This window comes from Schistocerca serialis, chromosome 1, assembly GCF_023864345.2.
Source record: "Schistocerca serialis cubense isolate TAMUIC-IGC-003099 chromosome 1, iqSchSeri2.2, whole genome shotgun sequence".
In the NCBI taxonomy this organism is placed as follows: domain Eukaryota; kingdom Metazoa; phylum Arthropoda; class Insecta; order Orthoptera; family Acrididae; genus Schistocerca; species Schistocerca serialis.
In genome coordinates this window covers 678,418,973-678,441,563 of record NC_064638.1, presented here as the reverse complement: position 1 = coordinate 678,441,563, position 22,591 = coordinate 678,418,973, and the positions used below count along the sequence as shown (strand labels likewise).

Below are 22,591 nucleotides of genomic sequence, written 5' to 3'. Positions count from 1 at the left end.
TCAAATGCCTTGGATAGGTCCATAAAAATCCCACAAGTCTTTTGCTGCCTGTCAAGTAAATTAAGAATGTGCTCAATTATATCTGTTGATGCTGTTTTTGTTGACTTCCCTTCTCTGAAACCATGTTGTGATGAATGCAGTATACTGTACTTTGTTATAAAACTTACAATTATGTTCTTTATTATCATTTCATAGATTTTAGCAAATGTTGAGATCAATGATATTGGCCTGTAATTTCCTAATTCATCCCTGTTCCCTTTCTTAAATATTGGCTTCACTTTACTTACTTTCAGTGAATCTGGGAATATACCTTCTTCTATCGCAGCATTCAGCATGTGTGTCAATGGTTTTAATATACATTCTCTGCATTCCTTTATGAGATGTGATGTAACACCATCCAAGCCAGAAGAGTGTTTAATTTTAAGTTGTTTTATTTGGATGGCACAGTGGTTAACGCAAAAGCCTGGAGATTCTGGGTTCGAATCCCAGTCCGGCACACATTTTCACTCATTGCCACTGACTTTGCTAAAGTCCCGCTGCAGCTGACATCAATAGTTGTTTCCGTTTCCTTTCCTATCTCCGCCCCCCCCCCCTCCAACCTTTAATTAATGTAAATGCGAGTTATTGAATAGCCTACAGAGTTCGTATGGGCAAACCCCTCATGTTATGTTAATGATCCAAATATGTACGATTTTTTTTCCTGGGCGGCGCTCGATTATAGTGGGCAATCATCTGTTAAGCCATGTCCACATGCAACGGTCTATTTGCACAAATGTTTGTGTATGCAATAGATGGCTGCAAATGCTGTTATCTTCTCTCCAACAAGTTCCAATCAACTGCTCGTCCGTCATCTGTCGGTGTGGCAAGCGATTACACCCCATAGTAACCTCAACGCTTATTTCATTTATTCAGAAATGATGGAAATCCTGTTATCTCTCTGTTCGCAAATTCTGTTGCAAAAAACAAAAGGAAAGAAAATGTCAGATGCAAAAAGAAGGATATTATTTAACAATGGCTGCTTAACCCTTTCTTTACCGAATTTCGACGTTTTGAGAAAAAAAATCTGCATTCGTTTTTACGCTTATTAAGGTGCATAAATTTAAAATATGATATAATCTTTTTTTTATATGTTTTATTCCAAAAAACTTTTAATGTTGCTTTTAAGCAACAGTGGTTCTTACAGGTTATGACATCATAGAAACAAAATTCAATAAACATGGGTTCATGTAAGCAAAATATTGGTTTATACATCACATTTTATAGCTTAGAAGTCTATGCACAGCATTTTTATTATTGACAATGTGGTGATGACTAATTTTCCTTCGAGTAATTAACAAATTCAGCTCTGTGTATTAGTAAAAATTTGAAATTTTTGTACTGCAAACATTTCACTGTTTTACTTTCACGTATCTTGTCAGACATCAGTGTGTGTTGTATCTTTGCCTTGTGAAGTTATTATATTCCATGAAAGATGTGGAAACACTTCTTATTTACTGTGAGACACAGATGCATTTTACACTTGGTGCAAAAAATTTGTGTAGTAGACTTAATGCAAACTTTACATCGACCTTTCTTTTCTACCATGTCTGCAAAGTGTTCGAACCCATCAAAACGCACATCCATAACTGGAGCTCCACATACAGTCCTTTTTGCTGCAGGAGTCCTTGTCAACATTTCAGAACTTGGTCTTCCTCTCTTCTTTTGGGAACCTGATTTCCCCGCAAGCAGTAGACTTGCAGCAATATTAGCTTGGAACTGCAGGAGTGACATCTTTGAGGTTTTGCCACGTTGGACCGTATGACGTCGGTGGAGTAGCCATCCATTGACAACTGCTACAGACAAACACCAGTACACAACGCGCATATACCACTTCCGTGACCTCATTCTACATTCTACATTCTACATTGATACTCCGCAAGCCACCCAACGGTGTGTGGCGGAGGGCACCTTACGTGCCACTGTCATTACCTCCCTTTCCTGTTCCAGTCGCGTATGGTTCGCGGGAAGAACGACTGTCTGAAAGCCTCCGTGCGCGCTCTAATCTCTCTAATTTTACATTCGTGATCTCCTCGGGAAGTATAAGTAGGGGGAAGCAATATATTCGATACCTCATCCAGAAACGCATCCTCTCGAAACCTGGCGAGCAAGCTACACCGCGATGCAGAGCGCCTCTCTTGCAGAGTCTGCCACTTGAGTTTATTAAACATCTCCGTAACGCTATCACGGTTACCAAATAACCCAGTGACGAAACGCGCCGCTCTTCTTTGGATCTTCTCTATCTCCTCCGTCAACCCGACCTGGTACGGATCCCACACTGATGAGCAATACTCAAGTATAGGTCGAACGAGTGTTTTGTAAGCCACCTCCTTTGTTGATGGACTACATTTTCTAAGCACTCTCCCAATGAATCTCAACCTGGTACCCGCCTTACCAACAATTAGTTTTATATGATCATTCCACTTCAAATCGTTCCGTACGCATACTCCCAGATATTTTACAGAAGTAACTGCTACCAGTGTTTGTTCCGCTATCATATAATCATACAATAAAGGATCCTTCTTTCTATGTATTCGCAATACATTACATTTGTCTATGTTAAGGGTCAGTTGCCACTCCCTGCACCAAGTGCCTATCCGCTGCAGATCTTCCTGTATTTCGCTACAATTTTCTAATGCAGCAACTTCTCTGTATACTACAGCATCATCCGCGAAAAGCCGCATGGAACTTCCGACACTATCTACTAAGTCATTTATATATATTGTGAAAAGCAATGGTCCCATAACACTCCCCTGTGGCACGCCAGAGGTTACTTTAACGTCTGTAGACGTCTCTCCATTGATAACAACATGCTGTGTTCTGTTTGCCAAAAACTCCTCAATCCAGCCACACAGCTGGTCTGATATTCCGTAGGCTCTTACTTTGCTTATCAGGCGACAGTGCGGAACTGTATCGAACGCCTTCCGGAAGTCAAGAAAAATAGCATCTACCTGGGAGCCTGTATCTAATATTTTCTGGGTCTCATGAACAAATAAGGCGAGTTGGGTCTCACACGATCGCTGTTTCCGGAATCCATGTTGATTCCTACATAGTAGATTCTGGGTTTCCAGAAATGACATGATGCGCGAGCAAAAAACATGTTCTAAAATTCTACAAGAGATCGACGTAAGAGATATGGGTCTATAGTTTTGCGCATCTGCTCGACGACCCTTCTTGAAGACTGGGACTATCTGTGCTCTTTTCCAATCATTTGGAACCCTCCGTTCCTCTAGAGACTTGCGGTACACGGCTGTTAGAAGGGGGGCAAGTTCTTTCGCGTACTCTGTGTAGAATCGAATTGGTATCCCGTCAGGTCCAGTGGACTTTCCTCTATTGAGTGATTCCAGTTGCTTTTCTATTCCTTGGACACTTATTTCGATGTCAGCCATTTTTTCGTTTGTGCGAGGATTTAGAGAAGGAACTGCAGTGCGGTCTTCCTCTGTGAAACAGCTTTGGAAAAAGGTGTTTAGTATTTCAGCTTTACGCGTGTCATCCTCTGTTTCAATGCCATCATCATCCCGTAGTGTCTGGATATGCTGTTTCGAGCCACTTACTGATTTAACGTAAGACCAGAACTTCCTAGGATTTTCTGTCAAGTCGGTACATAGAATTTTACTTTCGAATTCAATGAACGCTTCACGCATAGCCCTCCTGACGCTAACTTTGACATCGTTTAGCTTCTGTTTGTCTGAGAGGTTTTGGCTGCGTTTAAACTTGGAGTGGAGCTCTCTTTGCTTTCGCAGTAGTTTCCTAACTTTGTTGTTGTACCACGGTGGGTTTTTCCCGTCCCTCACAGTTTTACTCGGCACGTACCTGTCTAAAACGCATTTTACGATTGCCTTGAACTTTTTCCATAAACACTCAACATTGTCAGTGTCGGAACAGAAATTTTCGTTTTGATCTGTTAGGTAGTCTGAAATCTGCCTTCTATTACTCTTGCTAAACAGATAAACCTTCCTCCCTTTTTTTATATTCCTATTAACTTCCATATTCAGGGATGCTGCAACGGCCTTATGATCACTGATTCCCTGTTCTGTACATACAGATTCGAAAAGTTCGGGTCTGTTTGTTATCAGTAGGTCCAATATGTTATCTCCACGAGTCGGTTCTCTGTTTAATTGCTCGAGGTAATTTTCGGATAGTGCACTCAGTATAATGTCACTCGATGCTCTGTCCCTACCACCCGTCCTAAACATCTGAGTGTCCCAGTCTATATCTGGTAAATTGAAATCTCCACCTAAGACTATAACATGCTGAGAAAATTTATGTGAAATGTATTCCAAATTTTCTCTCAGTTGTTCTGCCACTAATGCTGCTGAGTCGGGAGGTCGGTAAAAGGAGCCAATTATTAACCTAGTTCGGTTGTTTAGTGTAACCTCCACCCATAATAATTCACAGGAACTATCCACTTCTACTTCACTACAGGATAAACTACTACTAACAGCGATGAACACTCCACCACCGGTTGCATGCAATCTATCCTTTCTAAACACCGTCTGTACCTTTGTAAAAATTTCGGCAGAATTTATCTCTGGCTTAAGCCAGCTTTCTGTACCTATAACGATTTCAGCTTCGGTGCTTTCTATCAGCGCTTGAAGTTCCGGTACTTTACCAACGCAGCTTCGACAGTTGACAATTACGATACCGATTGCTGCTTGGTCCCCGCATGTCCTGACTTTGCCCCGCACCCGTTGAGGCTGTTGCCCTTTCTGTACTTGCCCAAGGCCATCTAACCTAAAAAACCGCCCAGCCCACGCCACACAACCCCTGCTACCCGTGTAGCCGCTTGTTGCGTGTAGTGGACTCCTGACCTATCCAGCGGAACCCGAAACCCCACCACCCTATGGCGCAAGTCGAGGAATCTGCAGCCCACACGGTCGCAGAACCGTCTCAGCCTCTGATTCAGACCCTCCACTCGGCTCTGTACCAAAGGTCCGCAGTCAGTCCTGTCGACGATGCTGCAGATGGTGAGCTCTGCTTTCATCCCGCTAGCGAGACTGGCAGTCTTCACCAAATCAGATAGCCGCCGGAAGCCAGAGAGGATTTCCTCCGATCCATAGCGACACACATCATTGGTGCCGACATGAGCGACCACCTGCAGATGGGTGCACCCTGTACCCTTCATGGCATCCGGAAGGACCCTTTCCACATTTGGAATGACTCCCCCCGGTATGCACACGGAGTGCACATTGGTTTTCTTCCCCTCTCTTGCTGCCATTTCCCTAAGGGGCCCCATTACGCGCCTGACGTTGGAGCTCCCAACTACCAGTAAGCCCACCCTCTGCGACTGCCCGGATCCTGCAGACTGAGGGGCAACCTCAAGTTGATATGGTATAGCTCTATCAACATGTCAGCAAGGTCCATGCCCTCCATATGTTTGTTGTACTTTTCCACTATGTAAGGTCTAGGTACATCAATGAATTTCTTTTCAGATGCAGAATAGCGTCTACATGTTGCCATGGGCTCAACAGAAGCATATGTTGACACGAAATTTATGCGTTTTCTGTCAAACCAGCATACTAAAGCTACATTGTTTGTTGTCTCCACTCTCCAGTCACAGGAGCCACGTCCAGATTTCTTGAGTTCCGCTTCAGTTTTCAAGGGACATTTTGCCATCCTGTCTGCCCTGATAGTGCCACAGAATTCAATGCCTCTTTCTTTCAGGCCAATTGCTAATGGTATAGACGAAAACCAACTATCAGCAAACACTTTGAAATGCTGTTTCTCTGGCAATGTTTCCGTCAATGCCAAAACAATATCGCCAGACAAACCTAATCCTCTATCACTGCAGGTGTTTTTGCCAACATAAATTTCAAAATCATACATCATGCCTGAAGCACCAGCTCTCGTAAAAGATTTGTAGCCCCGCTTGTGAGGCTTATTCTTATGTACTGTTTCAAACCGCTTCTACCCTTGAATGGTATTATCTGTTCATCAACAGCTTGGTATTCTTCTCGAGGGAGTGTCTTCAATGATGACTGAAGAGTTTGTCACGATTACTATTAGCTTCAGGCAAGTCTTGATTATTGACAACATGAAAATACCGCAGTAGCTGGAAGAAGCGAGTTCTGCTCATCACATCAGCTATTGGTGAATACCTACACTCATTCGACCAGTATAAATGAATGGAAGGCATTTTGATTATGCCCATGTGCAGTAAAATACCAACAAACTGCTCCATTTCATTTTTGCTCGTCTGTAAAGAAACTGAATCTTTCTGCAAAGCATAGATATTGGACTGCTCCACAATGAGTTCAAATACGTCATCATTCATAAATATTTTATAATATTGCAAAGGTGTCATTTCCTCTACTGGTGGTGGTGGAAGTGATCCTTTCCATTCTGTGTCTTGTACCACAAAATCAGTTTTTCTAAATGTATAATCACTACGCTTACATCTAAGTTTTACTTGCTGCTGCTCACGTGTAGATGGTGCTCCTTCATTTGTATTGTTGTCGCTTACATCTGATTTTGGCTGAGAATCAATAACTTTACCACTCCTGACTGCATCAGCCTGAAATTTAAAGATATTGACGTCTAAAATACAAATATACTTATAATTATGTACTTTCTCAATATTGTTACTTCTGTTAGTGGTCCCTACCTTTGGAAATTCATATTCTGTCTCTTGCTCCTCTCTAATTGCCGAAATTTCAGCTCCATCCTCCTTTTCCACCATCTGAATGAAATTCATGACAGCTGCTTCGGAAATAGCTTGAGAACTTTCATCAATTTCGACAGTTTCGTCTTTATCTTCGTCCCCAACATCTGATATATCCCCAGCAGGGACATCAATGTATGCATTGAACTCATTATCGGGTAAATTCATAATATATTCTAGGTCAGCATCAGTCAAAAAGCCAGACATAGTGACGCAATATTTAAAAAGCGTCTAGAATGTGATTTTATACCTGGAAAGCAAAATTTCAAACACCTACATCAATAGATTTGTAAAGCGAGGCATTATATTACGGATTTTCCACTCAATTCCACTGTTGCTTTGAAGCAACATAAGGTTTTTCGCAGTTTATCTTATCTGGAAATCATTATGCAAGTCAAATGTATGATGTACTTATGCAGGAAGGATTGTCACAACACACGATAATTATTTGACTGTAAACGAAAATGCAAAACTTACGTATTTTACACGTTTTTTATCATCAATTCTTCACAATGAAAACTCCTGCAACTAGTCACGCTCAACAATTGTTTCCTTCTTCCCGCGGGCTAGTTCCTGCCATCTGTTGTCAGGAACAGTCACTACTGGCATGGAGCTTCTAGTAAACAGTGGCAAAGAGCAGTTAAAATCGGTTTGATGCAAAATACATCTATGGAAAGACGATGTTTCTTATAAGCTACGCTGGTAAAGAAAGGGTTAAGCAAAGGCAGTTTTATCGTATAAATTTACTTCATGAGATGCAGGGTGAATTCGATGACTGACTTTGTAATTTGAAGATAGATTTAAAAGCGTATAATTGTCTTTTGGCGCTCATAAATCCTAGTATAACAGGAGAGCAATTTCTCCACATGAGCGGCTGACAGTGACGTTAACAGTACTCGCAATAGGCGCTATAAGGATGTAGAATTTGTTTCGAAACAAGCATTAATAAAAATCATTTCAGCACGCGTGAGCTGTTTACGCTGTCTAGAATTTAAACATGTTTCAGACACATTATATTCTTAGAAGTTATAAAAGCGACCAATGAGCTATAGTTCAGTTTGTTTCTAAGACGAGATTTTCAATTCCCTGCTTGAAGTGTACCAGCAACTTTTGCATCAGAATATTAAATTCCACTCTGAACTCTAGATAGCGATTCATACTATACATGGACAGTTTACTTGTAGTACTGTGGTAGTAAATTCTACACTTCACCTATAATGTAAGTCACTCTTGTTATGAAACACGTATAATATTAGGAAGTAAAAGAAGTGTAACAATAAATATACCCCTGAAGGCACTCTTCCAAGATCTTCCATCATCATCTTATTCTGGCTGCAGTCTACTTTAGAACAAATAGGGCCTACTTTTTTCTGCTATGCTGTCACAATTCAACATGAGATTACGGCTTAGGTCAGTTCTGGCTGAATACAGGCCAGCAGTCTCCAGGCACCAGGTAGAATGGAGTTCGTTACTTTGCTTAGTTCTTCACAGGCAAGAGTCCACAGTGATTCATTTTGTTTTTTATTATTATCATTATTATTATGCATCGTTCCCCTGTTTGCTGCAGGGCGGTTGATCCTACGGTGAATAGGGAAACGATGCGTAATAAAGAAAATTCGTTGCGGACGTATCTGCAATTTTAAAATTTAGAAGAAACACAGATGAGAAACAAACAACTGACTCAAACACTTTTTAGTGTAAGATTTTTTTATTTATTTTATTTAGCAGCTTATGATGTACACCTATGGAGTAAGTCCAAGTACATATTTGATTTGGCAGTTTTCCAATAAAATACATTATTTTTACTGATTCTAACTATAGTTTTGCTAAGATAACTGGAAATTTACATCATAGTTACAAAATTTTAGGTACTGTAAACTGAAAGGATTTTATGAGGCATATATAATCTATGTACCTAAATTACAGAACATTTAATTACAATAATTGAGCTGCTCGGGGGAACACAATGGTAAGCGCCATCGCCGTGTATTTTGCGGTAGATGGCTAATGACACCACCAGTGGGATGCACAATGCAGTAAACTTACGAGTAGTTCCAAATTCACTCACAAATGTCAGGGCGGAGCTTAACGGTAAGTGCCACTGTCCGTCTGTTGCGGAAACATAATAGCGAGAATGGCGGCAAGTAAAAACATCTCCGAGATTATGGCAACAGTGAACATGGCAGAAGACGAGGGATATACTTCCAATGATACTAATATATTCGAAACGGATCCAGAATACATTCCTAACGATTCAGATGACTCAGAGGTATGTTATTTTGTAAATATACTGTCTTTAGTACGTTTCACAAACATAATGGTAAGTGCATGTACATAACATTATGTTCCTGAAGTACGTTAATTTTGAGCTTATTTTAGAATGGCTACATTTTTTTGGCTAAGTGGTGTGTGAATGCGCATTTCTCATTTATATTGTTACATGTAATAATAATAATAATGGTAACGGTAATAGTAGTTTTTGTTGTTATACTGGTTAATAGCGAATCAGATCATATTGCCCAAAACAACGAACAGTGTATCTCTCCTGCAGAAACCATTGAGGAAGGGGCCCTCGAACAGACAAAGAGGTCTTCTCGGAAAAGGCTGAGAGTCGATTCTCAACGCAAAATTAAACAGAAGAGGCGTAATTTGGGCGAAGAGTATGTTTCTCGTACAGGAGCAACTGCAAGTAAAACAACTGTGGACCTAATTGCCAGTGCCCTCGTAGGTAAATGTTTCAAAAAAGTAGGAGATTGGAATGTGATGAAACTATTCAAAACATTTTGGGAAGTAGGCGATTTTAACATTCAAAATGCATACTTATTTGGTGCAATGAAATCTAATACTGTTGCACGTCGCCGAAAAGCAGCTGGAGAAAATTCCTGGAGAAACTGTACTATTTCCTACAGCGTAAAAGTTAGTGGCAGTGATATAAAAGTATGCAAGAAAGCTTTTCTTGCCATTCATGGTCTACATAACAATCGCGCTGGTGTCGAAAATATACAGAAGAAAATCGTATCCAGATCGACCACGCCACTCCCGGACAAACGGGGCAAGCATACCGTACGTCTGCATGCTTACTCATAAACTAGTGTTAACCATGTCAGGGAACACATCGACAAAATACCGAAATACGAGAGTCATTACTGACGCTCAAAGAGTCGTGCCAGATTGTACCTGGCCGCATATGCAACAAATCGCCTCCTGTTATGAGCACTATAAGAATGTTTTCTGCAAGGAGATGACCTATGAGCCTGTATCTGCAGACAAGTACAGGCGAATTTTCACTGAAGAGTATAACATAGGAGTAAAGTCACCAAAGAATGATATGTGTAAGACTTGTGACATGCTCAAAGTGCAAATTGAGAGCACTGATGCCCCCCAACTGCAAGTAAGTCTGGAGCATCAGTTGGAATTATACCAACGTCGGGCAGAAGCAGTGCAAGCTAACATTGCCATCCAGACAAAATGAGCAGAAGCATACTGCAATCTACAGGTTGTGACTTTTGACTTGCAGCAGACTCTCCCACTTCCTAAGTTAAGTTGTGGTCCAGCTTTTTACAAAAGGAAGATTTGGTTGTATAATCTCAATGTTCATGATTGTGTCAAGAAGAAAGGGCACTGCTTTTTGTGGAATGAGACTACTGCTGCCCATGGATCAGAGGAAATTTTGAGCTGCCTTTTACGTTACTTTGAGGAAAACGACAAAAAAGGAGAGACTCTCATGGCGATATCTGATAACTGCTGTGGCCAAAATAAGAACTGGAACATGGTACTGTTTTGGAAATATCTAATTTCAACTGGTAGATTTCGTGTGAGTGAACACCACTTCCCTGTGAGGGGGCACACAATGTTGCCGTCCAATACAGATTTCGCGGCAATTGAAAATTACGTTCGCCGACAAGTACAAGATGTGTACAGTCCAGATCAGTGGTGCGAGATCATCAAGAAGTCGGCTAAGAAGAATCCGTTGCTTGTATATAGTATGAAAAGAGAGGATTTATGTCAAATACAACATTCTAAAGAAGAGTTTGTCTTCAGAAAGAAGACAGTTGATGGTCGAGATGTCAACCTAAGGAAAGTATGTAGGTGGAAGGTGACCTCCGAATATCCATCATCTTTATTCATCAGCGAGACATTTTGTTATGACATTTGGCATGAAATGAGCTTCAGGAAACGTGGGAGCCAAGGACCACTTCCTACGCTTCGACTTAAATACAATGGGCCAAGGCTTATTGAAAAGAAGAAAGTTGCTGACATCCTGTCGCTCCTAAATTACATCACCTCCTGTCCACCATGGATTTTTCCTGTCACTAAAGCCAACAGTTTTGGATGAAAAAGACATTAGTAATGAGAGTGATGAATGATATTGCAATTTCAGTAAAGTGTTGAAGACTTACTGTAAAATTTAATATGTAATGTTATATCACGATGTGTTGTTAATGGTGTATGGTAATGTAATAATTTTTGTATATTTCATTTGTTTTAGTCAGTTGTGAATTTTCATTTATGTCTGTATAGTAGAAGATAGATGTTAGAATCACTACAGAATAAAAGGACTGTTCAAAAAAAATTACTCAGGTTTTCAGATCAATTGAAGCTTTAGATGCGCTGTATCTCGAAACTGTGATTTTGGCACTTACCATTTTGTTCCCCCAAGCAGCTCAATTCTATACTATGGGTCCATCATTTTATATATATATATTTATATATATTTTTCCCAAAAAGGGAAGTAGGTGTAATGCACTGAATTACAGGCCTATATCACTAACGTCGATTTGCAGTAGGGTTTTGGAACATATACTGTATTTGAACATTATGAAGCACCTCAAAGAAAACGATTTATTGACACATAGTCAGCACAAAAATGGCTCTGAGCACTATGGGACTCAACTGCTGAGGTCATTAGTCCCCTATAACTTAGAACTAGTTAAACCTAACTAACCTAAGGACATCACACACATCCATACCCGAGGCAGGATTCGAACCTGCGACCGTAGCGGTCTCGCGGTTCCAGACTGCAGCGCCAGAACCACGCGGCCACTTCGGCCGGCATAGTCAGCACAATTTCAGAAGATATAGTTCTTGTGAAACACAACTAGCTCTTTATACTCATGAAGTAATAAGTGCTATCGACAGTGGATGTCAAATTGATTCCATATTTTTAGATTTCCAGAGGGCTTTCGACACCGTTCCTCACAAGCATCTTCTAACCAAACTGCGTGCCTATGGAGTATCGCCTCAGTTGTGCGATTAGATTCGTGATTTCCTGTCAGAAAGGTCACAGTTCATAGTAATAGACGGAAAGTCATCGAGTAAAACAGAAGTAATATCCAGCGTTCCCCAAGGAAGTGTTATAGGCCCTCTATTGTCCCTGATCTATATTAACGACATAGGAGACAATCTGATTAGCCGTCTTCGATTGTTTGCAGATGATGCTGGCATTTACCGTCTTGTAAAGTCATCAGATGATCAAAACGACTTGCAAAATGATTTAGATAAGATACCTGTATGGTGCGAAAAGTGGCAATTGACCCTGAATAAGGAAAAGTGTGAAGTTATTCACATGAGTACTAAAAGAAATCAGCTAAATTTCGATTACGCGATAAGTCACACAAATCTGAAGGCTGTAAATTCAACTAAATACTTAGGGATTACAATTACAAATAACCTAAATTGGAACGATCACATAGATAATATTGTGGGTAGAGCAAATCAAAGACTGTGATTCATTGGCAGAACACTTAGAAGGTGTAACAGGTCTACTAAAGAGACTGCTTACACCACGTTTGTCCGCCCTATTCTGGAGTATTGGTGTGTGGTATGGGATCCGCATCAGGTGGGAATAACGGATGACATCAAAAAAGTACAAAGAAGGGCAGCTCGATTTGTATTATCGCAAAATAAGGGAGATAGTGTCACAGACATAATACGTGAATTGGAGTGGAAATCATTAAAACAAAGGCGTTTTTCGTTGCGATGGGATCTTCTCATGAAATTTCAATCACCAGTTTTCTCCTCGGATTGCGAAAACATTCTGTTGGCACCCACCTACATAGGGAGAAATTATCATCATGGTAAAATAAGAGAAATCAGGGCTTGCACAGAAAAATTTAAGTGTTCGTTTTTCCCGCGTGCCATTCAAGAGTGGAACAGTAGAGAGACAGCTTGAAGGTGGTTCATTGAACCCTCTGCCAGGCACTTTATTGTGAATAGCAGAGTAATCATGTAGATGTATATATGTATAAAACAGTCATATAGTACGTACATATTCTAGATCCCGTTTTGTTTACATTTATAAAAAAATTTAACAGCAATAATAGTGTAGGAAACAAATATGTAGATAAAACAATGCTGTTAAGAAGTTAACACATTTTACTTTTCTCTATACCTGTGTACATTTTTTTAGTGTACCATGCCTGTTTGCTTCAGTTATTTTCGTTTGAAAGAAATCCTCTGATTGAATATAAAGGGGTTTCCAATAGCAGTTGTTTGATTGACTGTTTAAACTTATCCATCGATTTGGCATTAGTGATGTGTGGTGGTAAAGAGTTGTACAACTTTACTGCCTTGTAACCACTGCTTCTCTCATATTGAGTTGTGTGATGCTGTGGATGATCTTCTGGCCACATGCTTAACTATTCTGCAGGGAAGTGATTTAAACCCACAGATTTGAACAATTTCACTCAAACCTCACACTCCAACTTCCGGGACGACCAACTTTTATTCCATAAGGAACTGTTGTGCACAGCAGCTCTAGACTATAAGGAAAGAGAGGCACACAACAATCAGCTGCAATCCCACTGGTTTTCATTATTCTTGCAGATCTAGCCATCTTTTAGGGCATTTGAGTTACAGTTCAACAGTCTCGCGACAGTACATGTCACCATATGATCTTACAGGTGTATAGGCAGAAGGAAACTGAGGCCTCAGTTACCTTCTGCCTATACACCTGTAAGAACATATGGTGACATGTACCACTGGCAGTCCGTTCAATTGTAACTCAGATGCATTGAAGGTGGCTATTTATTGCCGAAATTTAGATCTGCAAGAATAATGAAAAACAATGTGATTGTGGCTGACTCTTGTGTACCTCTCCTTCCTGAACTTTGATGTTTCTGCACATCTAGTATCTGCGCAAATTTGTTCACCCGCAACAACTTGTCTGCTCAGGTGTGATATGCACAGACATTTGCGCAAGCCGATCTTTGAGTGTGGAAGGGCCTGCATGGTCTTACATTAGGTCTCACTTTACAATTTAAAAGGCAAACAATTATTTGTTGTCCAGATCCTATAGTTAGTAGAATTTACAATTCGTTTTTGGATGTAGAAGAGGAGAATAAATAAATATAAGACGAGACTTCGCTACAGTCTACTATAACAAAAACTTGGAATATTCGAATTAATTTTTTCGCATTGGAGATGAAAAGTGGCAGATGCTAAAAAATATAATTACATTTATAGATGTTTCTACATCTAAGTTTCACTAGTATGCAAGATCTTCATTTCTGATATTTTCACTTTTGTATTTCTGGGAAAGTTTTGTACCACAAGGTGTAAATAATTACATGCTTTAGATCGACCCAGTACTCACCGTCAAATAAGTGTGGATAGCTCTTACGAATAGTATTTTTTTTTTTTAGGAAATTAATGCAAAGATCCCAAGGCTAAGTGGAACTTCCTTTCAGTGGACGTTTTCCTGATAATTCGACAACAACATTAAGTTCTCTTTGTCTCTTAGATGTTTCCATTTCGATTTATCTACTTTAACTGAAAGAAAAATGCGCAGATTTAGTGTAGGCCCAAACACTGGAGAACAGGTAAATTAGTTACTATCAACTGATGTGTTGGGTCCTTACGAAGTTCAAACTAGTTTAAAGGATAAGACATATGTGTCACTGCTTCCGTTTCATTGCAGTTCTTTTACATACCTTGTTATGCTTGTCCCCAATGACTAAGGATCCTCAATCTTTAGCAGCCGAAGGTCGAAGATAACAATAGCAGCCAGAAGTGTTTCACCCCTATCCAGTTAGAGCCATCTTACATAACAATGATTTCATTGTTCTGCTGGTTTTGGTTTCTCAATAATTTGATTCATCAAATTTAGGAGCACGTAAGAAATAGGAGGTTATGCATTCACCCAATGAATACCTATTGACATTTAGCAGAGTGTTTTTCTTACATGAAGAACTAAGAAACATTCCTGAAAAACCTTAATTCACATTGCAGAACGAGTAACAATATATTTCACAATCAGCTGAAGAACATTTACGACACAAATTTGAAAACAGTACATATTTTTACAAGAGTACAACACAAGAAGCAAATTTGTCTATAACCATGAAGTAAGCTGAATTAATGTACAGCCATTGTTTTGAAGGAGAACTTTGTCCTGAACTCACTGGCTCCAGTTAATTATAAACAAGCTCTTGCATTCTGAGTTTTATGAACATGTGTGTCTGAAGAAGCTGGAAGTTTATAACATTCCTGAGACTCATGAGCAAGTGGTAAGTATCGTCATTTTGGGCGATGACTTCGTGTACCTTCATCACAGCTAATTTGTCCTTTTAGAGCTTTAAAAATTCTTCTTCAATATTTTGCCCACTGCTTTTTTCTTTTCTCCTTAGGGTTGGTTGTTTGGGGAAGGAGACCAGACAGCGTGGTCATCGGTCTCATCGGATTAGGGAAGGAAGTCGGCCGTGCCCTTTCAGAGGAACCATCCCGGCATTTGCCTGGAATGATTTAGGGAAATCACGGAAAACCTAAATCAGGATGGCCGGATGCGGGGGTTGAACCGTCGTCCTTCCGAATGCGATTTTCTTAGGGATGGTGTACTTTATAATGGATTTCCCTATGATGAGATGCCTTTCCCTCCCTCATGTATGCCACCATTCTTAGCATGCATTTCAAAAGCATGTTTATGTGTGTGCATGTGTGTGTGTGTGTGTGTGTGTGTGTGTGTGTGTGTGTGTGTGTGTGTGTGTGTGCATGTACATATGTATTGGGAGGCTGCTTACACATGCAGGGAGAGATGATCTGTGCAAGAAATTACACACAGTGGTTCATGTAACATGGGCAGTACTAATGTATTATAATCAGTTCAACGTATCAGAGAAACCACAAAGGATAAAGTGTTTTTGTTACCTAGTTCTTCTTCTAGTAGTTCTTTCGCCACTGACATGTCAAGGAATTTGTAATTTAATTTTGAAAAATAGAAATAAAAAAACTCGAAGTATGTTTTGTGCCCTACAAGAGCTACTGGCGAAAACGGTACAGTGACAAAGGCTGATTAACATCTGGTATGACACTTCTGATAAAAACACAAATAAGACATTTGATAGAAGTTGAAGTGTAGCTCCACCAGCTTACACCATTTCGCAATGGGAATATTAAACATTCTGGATGTCGCTGGTGTGACACAGGCCAGCTCTCCCCATGCCAATGCAGCCCAGTTGCCAGTGTGAACACTTCAATGCAGAACAATGGGTTTTATATCCAGGCCCGGCCTGGCCCTGCATGTCTAGGCCCAGTGCACAGTGTGAACATATCCTAAATTTCTGCAGGGCGTTCCCTGGCAACTGCACTCTAATTCTTAGTTTCAGAACGATGTTGCTCAAGCACACTTTGATCGATGGGCAACTTCAGCTAGCAAGTAATAGGAAGCGGATGCCCAGCCCTTTGCCTGCATGTTCCCGAGACCTCACCTGTCTTGAATTTTTCGTCTGTCGTGTTTTAAAGTTGTTACTAAAGACCTGGGAAAAAAGTAAACCAATTTACTTCAAATTTTTACATATTACTCTAATATACTGGGTGATCAAAAAGTCAGTATAAATTTGAAAACTTAATAAACCACGAAATAATGTAGATGGAGAGGTAAAAATTGACACATATGCTTGGAATGACATGAGGATTTATTAGAACAAAAAAACAAAGTTCACAAAATGTCCGACAGATGTCGCTGGACAGCAAAACTTCAGTGACTGCGCATGACAATCGTGTATAAAATGAGCTGTAATGAGAGAATCAGATGCGCCAGCTGTCGCAGCATGTTGACGTTACCTGAAAAGGCGCTTTTAATGAAGCTGTATTATCAGAATGGGGACTGTGCTAGATCAGCGTTACGATCCTATCGCCATAGGAAGGGGATTCGGATGGGTAAAGGTCCGTTGACAAATGCAGCTGTGGCGAGAACGATTTCGAAGTTGGAAGCCACGGGTTGTTTAGACGATAGACCCCGTAGTGGACAACCGAGCACAAAGCGTAATGCTACTGAGACATTTCAGGAAGAAATGGAGACTGTAGCGGGTTCGTCTATGCACGGGGAAGTCAGCGCTCGTGCAGTCGCACGTCGTACCAGCATTCCATACACTACTATTTGGTTGGCACTGAGGCGTACCCTCCGATGCTATCCGTACAAAATCCATCGGCATCATGAACTGTTACCTGGCGATTTAGTGAAGCGGAGGGCATTTGCGGTGTGGGCGTTTCAAGAGATGGCGGAAGATGACGATTGGTTGAGTAACGTGTTGTGGACCGACTAAGCTCATTTCACGCTCTAAGGGTCTGTCAACGCCGACAACTGCAGAATTTGGGCTACCGAAAATCCTAGTACTGTCGTGGAAACTCCATTGCACGACGAGAAAGTCACGGTATGGGTTGGATTTACCACGTCTACCGTTATTGGGCCTTTTTTCTTCTAGGAAATGCGTGATTCTGGTATTGTAACTGCTACCGTGACGAGTGAGAGGTACGCTGATATGTTACAGAATCGCATCATCCCCAGCCTGGCTGATAAACACCTGCTGGAACGAACGATATTTATGCAGGATGCAGCTCCACCCCATATTGCTAGACGTGTGAAAGATCTCTTGCGCCCGTCGTTTGGTGATGATCGTGTGCTCAGCCGCCACTTTCGTCATGCTTGTCCTCCCAGGTTCCGAGACCTCAGTCCGTGCGATTATTGGCTTTGGGGTTACCTGAAGTCGCAAGTGTATCGTGATTGACCGACATCTCTAGGGATGCTGAAAGACAACATCCGACACCAATGCCTCTCCATAACTCCGGACATGCTTTACAGTGCTGTTCACAACATTATTCCTCGACTACAGTTATTGTTGAGGAATTATGGTGGACATATTGAGCATTTCCTGTGAAGAACATGATCTTTGCTTTGTCTTACTTTGTTATGCTAATTACTGCTATTCTGATCAGATGAAGCGCCATCTGTCGGACATTTTTTGAATTTTTGTATTTTTTTGTTCTCATAAAACCCCATGTCATTCCAAGCATGTGTGTCAATTTGCACCTCTCTATCTACATTATTCCGTGATTTATTCAGTTTTCAAATTTATACTGAATTCTTGATCACCCGGTACATTTGGACAGAGTTAGGTTACTTATTTTTAATATATATAATACATAAATGTATACAAGATGGTCAGAAACAGTCTGAAAATATTCGAAGGATGCTGCAGGGTAGGTCGTGTTGAAAAATAATTGCTACGATGAAAACTCGATATGTTGCGCCATTTCCGATATGCTTGCGGCATTGAAGTTAGCCAGTCAGGCTGTTATGCGCTCAGATTCAAGCAGCCTGCCAGAGACAGCGTCGCAAACGTATCCTTTTCTTTTCCTAGAACTGAACAATAGAGCGATACAAAAATTGGACGTGTGTGTGTAGTAAGGAACCCAAGCAAAATGCTGAGCAGTCTCATGTGCTATCGTCCACACAATCAGAACAACTCTCACTAACTGTATTTGACAGGCCACTTGAATTTGTGTGAGCAATGCTAATTAACTTGGAAAAGGAGCAACACATAGAAATTTTCTCTTAACAACTATTTCCCAGTAGAATGTACTTTTACAAACTTTCAGACAGTTTCTGACCACCCTAATATATATCTACACACATCTATATATGTAATGACGAAACGTTGATTCTAAAAAGCTCGGAACGTTCTTGAGAAACTGAATTCAAAATTTTTACAAGATGCTTTAGTAAACATACGGACTGTGCATGTCGGCATGTCTTTGCCTATCAATAGGGTGTGGCACTCGATGAGCTGCTTGTCATACATGGTTGAGAGAATGAGGGCGACAGCCGTGGCTGTTGTTACATGGGGATTATGGAGCAACAACAAGAAAGTGTGGGCTGTATGTGGTGCAGGACATACGGAACATTAGTGTAACAAGTGAGGCTATGACAGTCTGTGTCCTGTGACTGCCCTCAGAGAGGAACAAGCCCTGTATAGCACGAACGTAATGGTACATTGCCTTTGATGGAACGTGGTTGAGGGGAGCAGCTTCCTGTTCTGTAGTACAGATGGGCCGAATCAAAGGACTGTTACGTGGTGGGCCTTCTGACTAATTTTGTTTTGAAGGGGCCTGACATTATTCATTGCTCGTTGTCACTGTGGTTTGCTGCAAACTCCCTTGCGGCCCTGTAAGCAGTATAGAACTTGTATTTTTTGTGATTGTTCGTCTATTGGGTTACTGCATATAGTGTGTTGCGAGTATGTAGTGCATTGTATGGTAAAGTGGGGACTGTGTTGTAGTGCATTTTGGACATCAAATCATTTTCACCTAACTGTAAAGTGAGGGGGAGTTCATGTGGATTTTTCTATATCTTGCTGGGCAGCAGGAGCCGTAGTGTATATATCTCTGTTTCGAATGAACCTCAGGTATGGTAACTATCAGTTATCTGTATGATCAGGAAAGATCAGCGATTAGGTGAGTGGAAATGTACCACACTGGCGACAAAGGGTGCACCTGCAAGAGCCACTTCACCTATGTTCACAAGGTACATAAACGTTGGTTTTGTATCTTTATGTCATAAATCAGTGTGTTTTTAAATGTATTAATTAATTAATGACATTGTGGTTTCCAATTTCAGTAATGATTTCAGATTTTAGTTATGTTATTACTGGCATTAAGCGAAAATTTCAAATAAGGGTACATGAAACTCTCTGTAGAACATTGTAATATAGAGATGGGTGGACATGGAACGAGTGGGAGTACGTGAAAGGTTCACACTAAAACCTGTGTTGGATTAATTTTTATAAACTGTTGTAAGAGTAGACACTTTAGCACCACCAAGACTCTTTGCACTGACAGGAAGAAGACACTCTGGGTTTGGGATACACATGCAGAAAGGGAATTCCAAGCATCAAAAATGCACTTCTAACTGTGCAGATATCGTCACTTCGCAACTTGTCAGCTGATCTTCTCATGGCGACTGACAGCCGCAAGATGAGCATCAGAGTCATGATATTCCAGGAAATTGAATGGTGAAGTTGTGAGGGAGACAATAGCGTTTGCTAGTTGTGTACTATCAAAATGTGAAAGGAATTATTAAGTGACAGAACTCGAGTATTTAGCCGTGATGTCGTGGGTTTAAAAAGTTTCGCTATTTCCTATTTAGAAGCAAGACCAGACTGTTTATAAACCACCAAGCACTAGAGTTTCCGCTGACAGCCAAAGGTGGATTCACACTTGCCGGAGCGTCACCGTCACGTTTTCGAACGTTGACGGTCGGAGGAATTCCTGAGCGTTCACACTACACGGCACCTCTACGTCGGAAGAACGTCGTGATGTTACAGATTGTTCATAAAATACTCGCTAAAGGCGCTATTTCGTAGTTCATGGTAGAGCGTCATAAAACGCCTAAATTTAGTTTAGCATTTTGCAATGACTGCTGTTGCACTTGACGATGAGGAACAAGGAACTGGAAGGGGAGAAGTCATCGTTCTATAAATATTTCAGAATGTTTAAACAATGGTTTTTTACCCATTAAGCAAGATACAAATAAAACTTATGGAGAGAAATTCAAGATTTAGACGTCCAATATCACCTTGACAGAAGCTGATGTCCAGTAGGGCCGATTAGTGTGCTTGAACTGTGTTTACATAAATGTCTGCTACCTTCTGTTCGTCGTTAATTTGTTACGGATCTTATTTTAAACTTCCGCACGCCGCATCAGCTTCATTCCCGGTTTTTCTTGTCGCTATTCCACTGGAAAAATCGTGAGTAAAGCACATTGAACAAGATATGTATCGTTTATTTTGCAATGTATTCCTTCAGTGTATAAAATAAAATACTTAAAATACTAAATCTTTTCGCAATAGCAGTCGGTGGGGAATACTTTCGTGTTAGTTCACACTGTGTACTTAATGTAACAGTTGCTCGCCAGTTGTTGGCCTTTCAAAACATTCTTCCCGAGAAACCTTTACGTGACACTGACGTTACGTGACTTATGGATGATGTTCCGTCGAAGGCGTGTGTGAATGCCACCACTGGAACTATAGAGGAAAATCTTTTGAAGTGACGGACGTGACGGTGACGTTCAGTCAAGTGTGAATCCACCTTTAGTCAACCCATGATAGAGAGATGCAGTGGTTTCTCTTTCTCTAGGAGCACGACTTCACAGTCAGATTGTGCCATGTAAAATGAACATTATGTCTAATGCACTGTGTCGTTCACCAATGGGACAGAAAGAAGAAGTAGTGGAGGACGCCGAAGACAATCGCTTCAGTTTATATTATCTGACAAACATTGCCTTTGAGAAGTACGTAGCTGTTTCACTGCAGGAGATTGTAAAAGAACAGGACAGGGGTCTGGCACTCAGACAGCTTAAGGAAAAATGTCGGGATAGGGAAGAAGCCACAATGAGACTGTATTATATAGTTAGAAAAGAAATCCTGTTCTACCATACAAGTGTTACTATCTCACTGTAGACCCCCTGTATCTCAGAGGAGGTAATAAACAAAGTCATGTGGTTCACCATATGACCTCACATGCATTTTAAACAAAGAACATGGAGAAGACTTCATGTATATGTTAACTGTTGTGAAGTTCACATCCAAATTTGTGATGCTCACACCATTATAGAGAGTGGCTGCACTCACTGTATCAAAGGTTCAAAAATGGCTCTGAGCACTGAGACTTAGCATCTGAGGTCATCAGTCTCCTAGAACTTAGAACTAAACCGAACTAACCTAAGGACATCACACACATCCATGCCCGAGGCAGGATTCGAACATGCGACCGCAGCGGTCGCGCTGTTCCAGACTGAAGCGCCTAGAACTCTCGGCCACAATGGCTGGCTCACTGTATCATAGGCATTGTGCAGGGACTTCTTGGTGCAACTAGGACAGTTTGATAGAATTACCTCAGACAATGGACCACAATGGACCACAATGTAAGTCGGAATAGTGGAGAGCCACTTTGAGAAAACACAGTTTGCAGTCTATATACATCTCAGCATACCAACTAAGTTTGAATTCTGTGGAACGAATTATTGTTTGTGTTTTTATAGGATCATGAAGAAAGAGAATAAGGCATTATCACATGGGACAAAAGGTATTTGTCAAGTCATTCCAACTGCCAAATAAGCAGAAGGGGTTGTGTCGCAAGATTTCTTCTGTTCACAACAGGCTGCTCAGAATTAGGTGTATTGCGCATCAAAATGCACACAAATTAGAAACAGCCAAGCCAAAGTTGTCAGTTAATATGCACCATATCTGCCATATCAAGTCCTTCCTAGAGTAAATAAGAATGATGAATACAATGATTAGTGCAGCAGCGAAAACAAGTAGAAGTTTGAGAAAGAGATTACTGTCGTGCTGTACCCAAAAGTAATGATAACTTAGTTACTGCAAGACATACAAATATAACAGCAACTTGTGTGAAAAGCTGCATTCATTGGGAAGGAAAGTGAATTTAAATAAAATATTTTTATCACATCTCAACGTGTAGAGCTTCACAGAAAAGATAAGCATACGGTGTATTTGGGAAAAATTTGCATGTGACAAGTCGCACTGACAACTAGTACCTAGGGAAAAGTAGCGGGCTATAATTTGTACACAGGAGGAATGTTGAGCTGCGAGAGATATGTTA

General features: G+C 40.7%; 1 protein-coding gene across 1 annotated transcript; it reads right to left on the bottom strand.

The window, feature by feature from the left end:
• LOC126423865 (piggyBac transposable element-derived protein 2-like) lies at positions 1–5,862 on the bottom strand. The gene is made up of 3 exons (XM_050087253.1): positions 5,343–5,862; positions 1,558–1,832; positions 1–48 (listed from the first exon to the last, which is right to left on the bottom strand). Exons 1-3 carry the CDS (start codon positions 5,860–5,862, stop codon positions 1–3), a joined length of 843 nt encoding a protein of 280 aa, XP_049943210.1.
• Between the last annotated feature and the right edge of the window lie 16,729 nt (positions 5,863–22,591).